This window comes from Spea bombifrons, chromosome 1 (assembly GCF_027358695.1).
Source record: "Spea bombifrons isolate aSpeBom1 chromosome 1, aSpeBom1.2.pri, whole genome shotgun sequence".
Lineage (NCBI taxonomy): Eukaryota > Metazoa > Chordata > Amphibia > Anura > Pelobatidae > Spea > Spea bombifrons.
The window spans coordinates 113,292,345-113,305,788 of NC_071087.1; the positions used below are offsets into that span (position 1 = coordinate 113,292,345).

The following is a 13,444-nucleotide window of genomic DNA, read 5'->3' on the forward strand; positions in this document are numbered from 1 at the left end:
ATGGATCACACACAAGCTTCTCCTTCTCCAGCGCGATGGTTTAGGGTTTTTAAAAGGTAAAATCCCATAAAGGACCTCAATACCCTTTCTCTTTTGTTTTGAATGCTATTCAGATTTTGACTCTGATCGATTTCCCTACCTATCTATGGGGGATAAAGTATATAATCCATCGTTTTAGGGATCATCTGGTTTAGATTTGTCTTTGATTTGGATGAATGGGCCCAAATTCCCACAGAAACAATCCACAATCTTGTGGAAAGCCTTCCCAGAAGAGTGGAAGATGTTAAATAGCTGAGGGTTGAGAGTTTTTTTTTATAATGTCTGTCTTTTTTTTACTTTTACATTTGTTTAAATCACTAATAGAAACATAAACGTTGAGAGACGATAAGAGCCAGTTGGCCCATTTAGTCTCTCCATTTTCTTGCTACAGATTATGTAATTACCCTTACACATTCAAACTTCTATTTAGTCGCATGTCTTTTCAGGTGTCCCTTTGTCGTTAGTAGGGATAGCTGTTCTTTCTGTAGTAACTAATTTCAAACCATAGATAAGGGGACATCTGAATGTCTTTTTTTTTAAGGTCACAAGATTTTCTTCCAATTGTCAACAAAGGGGGAACTCATAAAAGTGCTTTATATGCGCTGCGGGACCCAACTCTGTATAATATTGATGCTGAGCCAGCATTGCTTTTGTTAAAATTACCGGTCCTAAAATGACTTTAATGAACAAAGATTTTTTTCAAAACAAAAAGGGAAGGAAGGTATTAATACTCCTATAAAGTGGTCACAAGTGATGGCAGAGGCAACAGGATAAAGTATTGCTTAATTGTACATTATCTAACTCTTTTATTAAGAACTTGAATATTCTTCCTTGCAGAATTATGCAGGTGTTCAGGAATTGTGTATTTGAATGTACTTCTTTACAGGGATTGACTGGCATTCTGTCCAGGGGTCCCCAGCCATGTGGCCCATTAACACAGCGTATAACTTCATAGTTTGGGTGCAACAAACTTGGTGTCCTGTCTAGTTGTAATGTGGATATAATGATACTGGGTCTTTTTTTAATGGTTCTTGATAAGTATCATATTTCTGTTTCTCACAGAACTGTGTCAACTGAAAATCCAGTAAGAAAGACCTCCACCTCCTCTCTCTGTGAGGAAGTTCTGAAAAAGTCACAAGATGCCTTTGCCTCGGAGAAGACCAAGCATTACTCTTTTAGGCTCTTGCAGTTGGAGGCCATATTACGTATGCTGGAGAGCCATGAAGAGGAGTTTGTAGCGGCGTTGGAGAAAGATATGCGCAGGGTCGGTATTTCTAGCAAAGCATTATGAATACATTGTGAGAAAATACATGGAGATATTTCAATTTATCTAAGAGGGAGTTGAGATAAAGCATTCCCAGAGTGAGTCTATGTTGCTATTTCATATTGTCTGGCGCGTTATGTATAGGGGACCCGTTATAGCCGCTTCTGACGCAATCCTTGGTATTTGTGGCCTTGAACCCTATGACTGAAGGTTACAAAATGATGTGGTGTGGGAACACAAAAGGTATCTTCAAACTGGCATTTGAATTTGTGCACTTAACTAATTCCCTCCATCTACCATAAAACATGATCTTGTTTCTTTAATCTAGCCCAGGTTTGAAACTGTGCTATCAGAGATCACTGCAGTGAAGAATGAAGCGCTTTATGCAATTAATAACCTGCAGAAATGGATGGAGCCAGAACATGTCCACAAAAACATGGTGTGTATATTGGGGAATAGTTAGTAGATATAGTAGATCGGTCATTCATTCCATTGTGTCTTTAAACAGTAGGTCATTCTGTATTCTGTCTGTTGGGTAACGTGTCATATCGTACCATAGAAACGGTTTACGTAGAAGAATAATGGTATGCTACTAGTGGAGCGCTGCACTCTGTATAACATTAGACTTTGTCTTTCCCCAGACTTCCCTGCTAGACAGCTGTTTTGTGCAGAAAGAACCAGTAGGGGTTGTTCTGATTGTCGGCGGCTGGAGTTTTCCGATCCAGCTATGTCTCATCCCAATGATCGGAGCAGTGGCTGCAGGTGTGGATTTGATTTATCCTCTTCAATTAATATGCTTGTATTCCAGCTATAGTTGTGTAATGTCTGAAAAGTTTTTTTCAGGTTTTAAGTGTGCAATTTTAATGTATTTGCCTATACATTTACCCCAAAAATCTAAAATATTGTGTGTATATTTACATACATTATATATGTGTGTACTTGGCATAGTAGTGCATGCTGGAGTGATACAATGAAAGCAGTTCTTATATAGGTTTATATACTGGAAGAGACAAAAGTGGTGAATATTCGGTGGAAAATGTTCTTGCCAGTGGGGGACTTAAGGCATCTCCAGAAGGATACTGGAGAGCGTTTAGCGGAAGGCTACAAAAATGGGGAAAAAAAAATTACCTTTTATTTTTTGCAAAATCCAAGAATGAAAATATAAACCCTGTGATTTGTGTCTTGCCCATGTTTCTAAAAGAGTATGTTTAAAAATTGTTATGGTTTCATATTATTTGCCGATAGACATGTTAACCTACAGTGCAGACCTTCTTTACTGATCAAACCACACGTATCCATCACTTCTTTCAGGTAACTGTGTGATTTTAAAGCCATCGGAGATCACCACCCACACTACAGATTTGCTGCACAAACTGATTCCGCTCTATGTGGATGCTGTAAGTATTGTGGGTGTCAGGACAGTGAACTTTATGATTTGTGGCGCTACAGGCAACCACCACCGCTCTCCTTGTATTTAGATGATCCTATAATGATCCAATGCAAAGCCAACCTTCCCGCTGCTGCCAGTATGGTATATGTATATATGCACCATGCATGCGCTTCACTTTCGGTCTAAAGATCAGAACAGGGAACCTGGTCCCACCGCTCTTGCATTTAAACTGTAGGTTGAACTTTAAAGTAAATATTTTGGATCTTAATACAGATGCCCCGCCAATAAAATCCAATTACAGAAGGGGATGTTTCTTTTGTCTAACCAATTCCTGGAGATGGCTGTCTAAATTTTCATCCTCAAAAAAATACTTTTCCTTTTGATAATGTTATGAGCTTCTGTGAACGTGCAATTTAGTGTTTAAATGTCCTTACAGTGCTTTTATTTCATTGCAGTGCTGTTATCATGTGCTCAATAGTGAGCATGGTGAACTCCTAGAAATTCTAGAGAACAAGTATGACTACATGTTTTATGCAGGTAATATATTATTCTAATCTAGAACTTTGTTGTAGCTTTCCATCACATCCACTTATCTTAATTTAGCTTTGTTTTATGTGGTTGTTTTAAATAAGTTAACTTTACATTCACATGGGTGGGATGCTTGTGCGTTTGGCTTCTTGTCCCCACTGATGCTTTTCAGGCCTTTATTCCCCTGAAGAACTAGAAGACCTCATTGACTGTAACAAATGAAGCAGGGGACTATGTGGTTAAAACATGAATGCAACTGAGGGCTTCTCGTTGGATAGGGACCGAACAAAGGGTAATCCAAGCCTAAATGGGGACCTGAAAACTGACACCCGATTGTTTTCTCTAATTTGGCATTACTAGTTTGGCACTGGACACCTGATCAATGTAGAGATACTAGAAGTTGTGACCTTTTACATAATTTGTACGTTGGGTTTATCTCCGGTAAAGATTATAAATAAAATCCTTGCGGTCGAAAACTTCAGATGAGATGGGGCCTCACACACTTTTACCAACCATCCCGTTTCTTGGGTTGTAGTGCTTGTAGATCATTATACTGACGTTTGTCCCTTTTTCATGGACAGGTGACCGTAACACAGGCAGGCAGGTGATGCAAGCTGCGGCCAAGCACATAACCCCTGTTTCTTTGGTTCTTGGTGGCAAAAATCCCTGCTATGTCGACAAGTCCTGTGACCTTACCATGGCTGCTCGAAGAATTGCATGGGCTCGCTTTGTGAATGCTGGGCAGAATTCACTGGCGCCAGAGTATATTCTGTGTCATTCAGATTTAAAGGATGCTCTCATACGTGAATTGTGTTGTTGCGTCCGGGAGTTTTATGGAAATGACCCACGTGAGTCACCTGATTATGGCCGAATGGCAAGCGCGGAGCAGTACAGCCGGGTAAAAAACTTGCTGTGCTGTGGTCAAGTGGCCTTTGGCGGCCAGACTGATGATGGTGAGAGGTACATAGGTGAGTGTTTGAAAGTGCCTGTCAAGCTCTCTGTATACCTGAAGAGGTGTTTAAATGTATACACTGTCGTCTCAACCAGCTGGAAACCATGCTGAAAAAGCTCTTGCGAAGATAACAAGGTAGATGAAAACGTGCTACTTTTTATACAATCCTTTAGAGACTAGACTTTAAATCTGCAGGCGGAAGACTATAGCTGGATTTACACTATATACTACTCCAAATATAGCATATCGTGTAATATAAAGATCATTTCTGGGAACAGACCCATATATGTTGGTTCTTGAATGTTTCAGAGAGGTTTTTGGGAAGCTTCAGCAGCATCAGAGCTGCATCTTGCTTTCCAGAATGGAAAAATATTAAAGTACTCAGAGTACGTGAATGTTCATTCTTCTATAGTGGGGATACTGGGAACATAAACTGTCCCTCTTTAAACTTAATAAAGATACGGAGATATTGATCTTACCTTGGTCTTGAATATCAATTTTTGTTTAAAAGCTCAAATAAACTGTTCCATGGCTTTTGGAATACTATATGTCTAACCTCTTCCTACTGCCGACTTGTCATTAATGGTGACCGTGGCAACGTTGTCAAGTGACTAATTTATTGAAATTGTAAAAGGCTCTGATGTAAAACTTCAAATTTTAATTATTTCCGCAAAATATTTGCTTATAAAAATCATGTAGTTTGATGTAAATGTATCTGAGGTGTTGCAGAAAGACCTGAAAATGTGGTATTGAATCAAACGTTTTTCCTTTTGCTTTGTAGCCCCTACAGTCCTGACAGATGTGCAAGAGAATGATATCATAATGCAGCAAGAGATTCTAGGACCAATCCTGCCTATTTTTACTGTACAAACCCTTGAAGGTGCAATAAGTTTCATAAAAAAGAAAGGAAGGCCTCTTGCTGTATATGCATTCTCTGATAACATCCAGGTATGGAAAGTATATGATGAGCCAATTCAGGTTTTCTTTCTTGATATGGAAATTGAGGTGTGTTTGGGAAGACTGGGGATCCCACATCCTACTATTGTCATTTGAATATATTCTTCCATAGAATGACAATTAAGTCAACTTAAAACATATGATTGTCTTTGATTTGTGGCTTCAGGTGATATCGCACATCATGTCCAGAACATCAAGTGGGAGCTTTTGCTCAAATGACAGCATGATACAAAGCCTGTACACCAGCCTGCCCTGTGGGGGAATAGGTAAGCAAAAAAGCAAATCATTGCCACCCCGTATCACTTTTGATTTCTGTTTCACGTAGATCTGTTAGCAAGATGTCAGAATAAAACATGTCTGTGCTCTGTGCCTGTGCAAAAAAACTACTAGACAATATAGTGTTTGGAAGTATAGTCATCATAAAATGCATACAAGACACCTTGTAATTGCCGTCATATGCATTCTAGAAACCTAGGGACAAAAAATAACCACACTTTTAATACAAGCTGCAGCAGAAAGCCTTCCCTGTATGTACATTGTGAGCCACAGATTGGCTGGTTGAAGCAGCCAATCATTGTCAGAAAAGCACTCTCATTGAAATTAGAACTTTCTGTAGATGTGCACTTTAATGCATATGATAGCAGAGGGATCCCTTTAAATGTCTGTGGTGTGCAGAATCCTCCCATATGCATTTGTCCCTTTCACTAACCCCTGCTGTCTTCTGTGCTGAAAATGTGCCAAACTTGTCTCCTCACACATGATATATTTAGCGCAGCTTATTGGTGGCGGGAAGCATCAGAGCATGGAGGAGGAAGGGGGAGCTGCTCTGTGGCTGCAGCTTTTCCCTAAATCAAGTACTTTTTAATAAGCGTTCTTTAGTACACATACACCGATTAGCCATACACATTATGACCAATGACGGGTCAAGTGAATAACACTGGAAATCTTATCATGGCACCTGTCAGTGGGTGGGATATATTGGGCAGCAAGTAAACATTTTTGTCCTGAAAGTTGCCAAATTGTGATGGCTAGATGACTGGGTCAGAGCATCTCCAGAACGGCAGCTCTTGTGGGGTGGTCCCGGTCTGCAGTGGTCAGTAACTATCAGCTGGTCCAAGGAAGGAAAGTCGGTGAACCGGTGACTCATGGGTGGCCAAGGCTCAGGCTGGCCCGTGTGATTGGCTACTGTTGCTCAAATTGCGGAAAAGGTTAATGCTGGGTTCTGATAAAGGCGTCAGAACACACAGTGCATCACAGTTTGCATATGGGGAGGTGTAGCCGCGGAACAGTCAGGGTCCTGATGCTGACCCCAGCTCACCGCCGAAACGGCATACAATGGGCATCTGAGCATAAGAACTGGACCACGGAGCAATGCGGGATGAACAGTATACTGACTTGTTTGTTCCACCACGTGGCCTCTTGTCGATCCAACTACAGATAAATGATGCATTTAACTTTTCAATGGCTAACAACAGATTGCTTTTCCTGCAGGAAACAGTGGAGTTGGAGTGTACAGAGGCAAGTACAGCTTTGACACGTTCTCTCACAGCCGTGCCTGTCTACTCCGGAACAGCACTGTCGAATGTGTTACTTACCTGAGATACCCACCCTATGTTGAAAAGCAGCTTCAGCTAATGAAATGGGCCTGCACCCTCTCCCGGAATAACAGTTGGTGCAATATTTTATAATTCCATGTTTCAGGAACAGAGTTGCTTTGCCACTGTAAGGACACTGTTCCTTTGCACTTCCAACATTGCAAATGATGTTCTGTGTAAGCATTTGGATGCAATGAATAGAAATATTTTATATACTCACACAAACTGGGGGAAAAATGGGGGGGAATAAAATAATAATAATAAAAAAATGGTAATATCCCTTTTCCAGTTAGAGGGGTCAAAGTTCCCTGTTTGGAGGGTTTTAACACCTCTTTTGTGAATTCTAGCACCTTGGTTAATATGTGATGCACTTCGGAGTAAATGCTTTTATAAAAATATTAGGACATGGTGATTTGACCAAATCATCAGTCCTATGCAAATGGTTTTTTGTATATATAAAGAAAACAATTTATGCCTGGATAACAAAATGTTTGTTTTAAAAGAAAACTTGGAAATAAACATTTATCTTTATAGAATAAGCAAAAATTGTCTCATTAAAAAGCAGGTACCAGAAGGGGGTGCACCCCCCCCTGTAAGTGAGCTGGTAATGTGTGTGTGTGTGTGTGTGTGTGAGATAAGGCCCCTCAAACCATAATCTGCTGCCGGTAACATTGGGCTCGCCCATAGGGTACTATGATAAAGGCCTTGTGTGCAGGACTGGGGTTGGCAAGGCAGCCATAATGGCATAAGCGGGCTGATAGATATGACAAGTTGCATATTACCCATAACCAGCTCGTGGCCACATACTGCAGCATCTGATCTGCCTATGGAGGGGAGTGGTGGGCATTTTCCCAGTGTGCCACATGGCCAGTCTGCTCTAGTTTGTTTTATAAAAGTGCAAAAATCCAAAGTGTGTGGCTTTGTATTTTAAAGGAACAGTCACTGACACCCCTTCTAAAGAACAATGCATATTAAAGTTCTCAATAAGAATTGTTCCAAAATGAAAAAAAGCACTTGCAGAAGCAGCCCCCCCCCTCCGTGAAAAGTGCTCCCTTCAGATCAACCGTAGCGCTTTTTCCACATGCGCACAGGTGTCTGAACGGTGCCCTGCATGCAGCATAGCTGGAGGCGAATGTATTATGTTCAAGGAGAGAACACTTCTCCTGCAGGGTATTTAGCAGACTGGTCTGGAAAGAGGCAAACATCTTAGTGTTTGTAATAGTTTTAGGCATGTGTGAAAAAATGCTGTAAAGTAAAAGTTTAAAAACATGAATCAAAGTAAATATTTGATGGGACCACCCTTTGCCTTCAAAACAGCAGCAATAATTCTAGGTACACTCGCAGTTTTTAAGGAACTCGGCAGGTAGGTTGCTCCAAACATCTTGGAGAACTAACCATAGTTCTGTGAATTTAGGCAGCTTCAGTTGCTGATCACTTTTCACGTAAGATGTAATGATGAGATCAGAGCTCTGCATGGGCATTTCATGGCTTCCAGGGCTTTTTTTTTTTTTTTCTTCTTCACAGAAGATTTCTTAATGACTTTGGCTTCTTTGCCTGCAAACACTCATACTTGTACTGCTCTCCAGCACGCAGACTGCCTTCTACTCCTCAGATCAGAGCACTTGCTGCCGTTTTCCTGTAACCCAGTTCCTGTGTTTTTGTGGATAGTTGAGTCGTTTTGTTTGTGCTTCTTTAAAAGAGCTTGGACAGGACATCTAAAAAAAAAAAAACCTCTCTGCCTCTCTGTCCTCACTTGTCACTGGGAGAGGCCTTGCTGATGCAGTCGAACGACCTTGTGTCTTGTTGCTGTGCTCAGTCTTACATTTAAACTGTCCTAGTAATCTCACCTTGTTGAGTGTGGCTCTGCATTGCCCAGTTTTATTATCCATACACAGCTGTTTGTTACATTTAAGTATTGTATTTCTATTTTCATCAATCTGTTAGGTATATGATTAAATAACTATATGCCTACGAAATTGACTCTGTCCAAGTGTACCTAGATGAATTGATGCTGTTTAGAAGGCAAAGGGGGCCACACCAAACATTGATCTGAATTCAGTCTTTCTTTTCACTGCAACATGGCTAGAGATCAGTGTCTTTAAAGAGCCCTTAATCTCTTGCAACTAAAGGACACTCCTGGTGATATTGAACCCTTCTTGTTTTTCCGATTTTAAGGAGTTATGCAGCCTAGCATGTTGCCTGTCAAGTGTCAAAAATATGTAGTCAAGTGCACCAAACTTTACTGAAGAAAATCAATTTAATTAAACAATATTGGAAATATTTCAGACTGTTATCTTTCAGATATAAAATAACACTTAATCACTCCCCTTTAAGAAATAACGCTCCATATGTGCCATACTAACAGACAATGTCGTATTTTGTTCAGTAGCTGACGTTTAGACTTCTAACTTTGTCTGTTCCTTTAAATCCCAGTATGGAATGGTTCTCGGCATACCCCTTCACCATGTTTAACAGGAGCCCATTGTAAAGTCTGGACACCACATAGACACTGTGCTTTGAGCATCTTTTTCTGGTTGTGTCACCATCAAGTCTAAATAACAAAGGTGCTCCCTATGTTGATTAACGGAGACTTCATGCTTGTATCCTTGTATATGATGTCTCGGGTTTGCCTTCTGTTTTGGCTGCATACCTTGCCAATGTAAAAAGGTAATCACTCAGCCTGAAAGATAAAGATAAGACTAAGGTAAAGAGAACCAGAACTTTGTCATTCAGAAATATCTAATGTATCTCCATTACAAATGACATTAATTAGCAGCTGAGGCACATAAATATTTTATGCAAGATATGTAAGAGCTAAGCTTTTTTCTATTGAATTCTGTATTAGCAGGTATTGGTAATGGACACCCCAGTGCCAGAATTATGCATTTGTATTAATATTGTAAAATATTACAATCTACACTAAAATCTGTTTCCCACAAGGGAAAAAAATATTATGATATACTGAGAGCATGGCATTTAATAGAAATGTCATATTGCCTAGTGAAACTAAAGAAAATACCAACATTGAGCTTTCAGTTAAGTGCCTGGTAATTTGGGTGCATTTCTTAAGCTACCTGTGTCTGCTTTGTTGTTTTTACCTGTTCAAATATTTTCCAACATTTGGATCTGCCTCTCCGTCCTTTATGATTTTGAATGTGCTAGTAATGAAAAGACAGTTAGTATATACATCTGAACCGTTTTCTTGACAATCTGTCCCAGGACATCAAAACATCTCATAAGGTACAGATTCCACAACTGAAGCGGAGACACGTTCATTATTGTTAGTCTTATTTATTCCTTACCGTCTCTCTGCTCTGCGACATACAGCTCTGGCAACGTGCAGGGATGCGCTGGTTTTGCCTCCTGACTAAAGGAACAGAGCAGCTTAGAACAGGTCAACTCCAGACGAAGTTGGTTATAGCAAGCATTCTGTTTCAGAGCAGACATGCAATTACAGACTGAACTGTCAAGTAAGCTGCGCTGACTGCTTTACCTTATGTAAATATTTAGCACGTTACTTTGTATCTCCTTGCAACACAAGGGAGCCAAATGAGATCAAAGTAATTTAAACGGCTGGTTTAGCTTTATTTAACCTACATGTTTAATGTGTCCAGATCCCATTGAAACAAAGTGAGGCTGTGCCAAGTCTTTAGGTCTCCATGTCCGCAGAACTGTGTCAATCAAACTGGTCATTTTTGGTACTTGTAACAATGATGTAAAATTACGTAGAACATTTCCCGAATGAAGGATGACAATTCTGCTTTTGTGAAGTACAGACAAAAGAACCTGCCCCAAGGGTACAGCTCTATTTGACCAAAAGAAAATTGAGTCTTCACTTGAAGCCAACACCTTTCAGTTGGCCAACATAGTAAGAAATTGAATATCACATACATTTTTCAGATGCAATCACGGAAAAAACAGCATGTAAAGTCTTTACCCAGAGTAGCAAGATAAGCACACATAAGTAAATACGGAGGCGCTTTGCATTTCTCTCCTGCCCCCCCAACTCATTTCTGCTTTAAAGTCATACATACCGGAAGAATGAAGTTATGCAGCGGGGGAAGCTGTGCTGTGTATTTATCTATCCACTGCTCCAGTTCCTGGACAGGTTCTGAGCTGAATGTTGTTTTGACTGTTAAAAGAAGCATTGTTACCCTTTCACCAAGGATGGATGAATGACTAAAATACATGTCAGCTTGCCTATATTTATGAAAATCTACTGAACATGGCATACAGTCGCATAGAACAAGGGCATTGGCATTGCTTGCGATGTTGCCGGTGCAACAGCGATATTCTTATATATAAAGCTAGTTTCTTTTAGAATTAAGCCGTACGGTGGTTACCAACAGGCCTAGCCGGTTGGCATATGAGTCACTAACCAGATGATTCGGTCGGATTTTAATGCTGCACCACTTTGACATAATTTGGCTTGCGACTCCATTATAAATCACCCCATTGCAGTTTAGAACTCAAAATAAAAGTGTGAGACATTATGATCTTTAGAAAGAAGCGGGATTTACCTATGTGGCTTTGTCTGGCAGAAGACAGGGGTGTTGCAATGTTTGAACCAATATCCTGCAGCATACACTGAATCTGTTGGAGAGAATTTGTGTTCACTATACCTGTATTAACTATACTATTGCCATAGTACTAGTTACAGTATTGTACCAGACAAAAATGTCCCCCTTTACCCAAGTAAGATAACCTCAGAAGCCAAACAATTTTGAGTTCATATGAATCATGTATTTTAAGGCCATTAGATTTTCTCTTACTATGGCTGCATAGGGGAAACCATCAGATGACCCCGTTTTAATATGCAGATATGGAAAATCCTACCAATGTATACTTTAAGAGTACTCAAAAATAGGTATAGCTAAGCAACTTCGGGGTAATGGACAGAGCACAGTGCAGCAAACACAATACATTTACACGTATTAACCGTGGCCAGAGTTTGCAAACACTATGCATTAGGAAGGGCCAAACTTGCGGAGCTATTCATAGCCCTGCATAATGCTCAGTTAAACGACTAGGCTAAGAAATGCAGCCCTTACTTAGTTTACCTTCTCAAGCTCGGACACAAATGGGAGACCAGCATCAAGTCCAAATTCTCTGGCTAGCCTAGTATTAAAAAGAAAAGTTCAAAACACAAAACTAGAGCAACAGCTTAATTGTCTTTCCATCTTTTTTTTTGTTACACTGCACGCTTTGTAAACCTCCTCTCATATTGCTAACTAAACATTAAATATGCTCGTGCGGGTTCACTGTCAATCAGCTACCACTGTTCTAAGACACTGAAATGCAATTCTTGTGAGATGGACATCATGTTTACTTAAAAGCTGTAACTCTCCATGGAAGCTTCCCAAATATATATTTATTACAATTCTCCAGACGAAAGCCTTAAGCTGCTAAGGTTATTGTGGATGAATCTGTCTATTTTTCTTTACTTTTTTGCCGTGCGTACTTTAAAAAGTGACAGATCCACTTTATTGTTTACAGCCTGTAGTCTGCTCTAAATTACTTTTGCATTATACATTATGCCCAAAACATAAAAAAACTCCCATTCTGAGTAGAGCGTTACCCAATAGCTGAGCTCAACTCGTCAGTGGCTCCCAGTGCTTCAAATACCAGATCATCCTTAGGCCTCCTCTCTCCTGTGTATGTGCTGGAGAAACCTTGATATAAACAAAAAAACATAGGTTTAAAGAAACAGATCATGTTGTGTGGTATTTAAAAAATATATAAATATTTATAAACACACCTTTATCTCCTGTTTTCGTATAGATTTTGGGGAACTTCTTGGGTTTCTTGATGGAGCTATGAATAAAAGCAAAGGTATTGGGTACAGGTTAGCGGTAAACAGAGATGGTTCTTAACATTATATCATTAACATTAATTAGTGTACAGCTTATCTATCGAAAGGGGAATGTGATTGCCTTTTGCAGCCCCCTCCCTCCAAGTGGGAAAAATAAAAAAATAGCTTAATTTGTTTCTTTGTATTCTTCTGGAGTAAAAACAGGAAGGATGGGTAGAAAGGTTGAACTTAAGTCTTTTTTCAACCTAAATGACTATGTTAGTATGTCACAGGAGTCAGCATCAAAGTGGCAGCTCCGTGCAGACTTTCTCGAGACCAAATAATCATGCAGACCTCAGTGCCAAGCCATAATACATATATATCAGAGCTTTAATATGTAATTGTATATATATATGAGTCAAAACTCTATACTTATATATTACTGTACATGACAGGAATAATGTTCTGTGTTATATAAGTTGTATATGTCTCATGGACCTTTATAATAAGAATAAAATAAGGTGAGAATCCAAGCACTATCGCAGAAGGGGGCAGTAGTGGGCGTCCCCATACCCAATGTACTAGTGAGGGGTGACCACGCATAGAGGGAGGCTGTATGGCGCCCGTGAGGTACATGTAGAAGGCAGTGACAGGTGTCCTTGATGCTGGTGGCTCGGGTAACTCGTTGCACGTAGCACCCATGTATTTTAGTGAAGATAAGCAGGTTTTCCTGTCACCCGCCGTCACTCACCTTTCTTCTGCTCCATTATCACAGAACAGCCGCCTACCCACTATCACCCCGCGCGCAACCCTACGACACATAAACACGGCAGCTGCCATGACACCGTACCCCGCCTACACCTCGCACCACGCCGCGCACAAGTCTATTGGCTCAGAGAAACGACGATTAGCCCCGCCTCATAGCGTC

The 13,444-nt window shown here is 40.2% G+C and overlaps 2 protein-coding genes across 2 annotated transcripts; one reads left to right on the top strand and one right to left on the bottom strand.

The window, feature by feature from the left end:
* Positions 1 to 6,818, top strand: LOC128474743 (aldehyde dehydrogenase family 3 member B1-like). The gene is made up of 10 exons (XM_053457140.1): positions 1 to 56; positions 1,102 to 1,303; positions 1,632 to 1,742; positions 1,945 to 2,065; positions 2,615 to 2,700; positions 3,149 to 3,230; positions 3,803 to 4,189; positions 4,955 to 5,121; positions 5,297 to 5,396; positions 6,622 to 6,818. The coding sequence occupies exons 1-10, from the start codon at positions 1 to 3 to the stop codon at positions 6,816 to 6,818; spliced, it is 1,509 nt and encodes a 502-aa protein (XP_053313115.1).
* A 2,145-nt stretch (positions 6,819 to 8,963) lies between these two features.
* MMAB (metabolism of cobalamin associated B) lies at positions 8,964 to 13,387 on the bottom strand. The gene is made up of 9 exons (XM_053457151.1): positions 13,268 to 13,387; positions 12,484 to 12,539; positions 12,304 to 12,397; positions 11,786 to 11,843; positions 11,246 to 11,318; positions 10,760 to 10,857; positions 10,028 to 10,092; positions 9,824 to 9,883; positions 8,964 to 9,405 (listed from the first exon to the last, which is right to left on the bottom strand). The coding sequence occupies exons 1-9, from the start codon at positions 13,354 to 13,356 to the stop codon at positions 9,318 to 9,320; spliced, it is 681 nt and encodes a 226-aa protein (XP_053313126.1). The 5' UTR covers positions 13,357 to 13,387; the 3' UTR covers positions 8,964 to 9,317.
* Between the last annotated feature and the right edge of the window lie 57 nt (positions 13,388 to 13,444).

Excerpts from the sequence above, each read along its gene's own strand:
- LOC128474743 (XM_053457140.1), top strand. The coding sequence starts at position 1 with ATGGATCACACACAAGCTTCTCCTTCTCCAGCGCGATGGTTTAGGGTT. Across the intron at positions 57-1,101 it reads TGGTTTAGGGTTTTTAAAAG|AACTGTGTCAACTGAAAATC; the intron begins GTAAAATCCCAT and ends TGTTTCTCACAG. Across the intron at positions 5,122-5,296 it reads CATTCTCTGATAACATCCAG|GTGATATCGCACATCATGTC; the intron begins GTATGGAAAGTA and ends TTGTGGCTTCAG.
- MMAB (XM_053457151.1), bottom strand. The coding sequence starts at position 13,356 with ATGGCAGCTGCCGTGTTTATGTGTCGTAGGGTTGCGCGCGGGGTGATA. Across the intron at positions 12,540-13,267 it reads GATAATGGAGCAGAAGAAAG|CTCCATCAAGAAACCCAAGA; the intron begins GTGAGTGACGGC and ends TTTTATTCATAG. Across the intron at positions 9,406-9,823 it reads GTTGGAAAATATTTGAACAG|GCTGAGTGATTACCTTTTTA; the intron begins GTAAAAACAACA and ends TTTATCTTTCAG.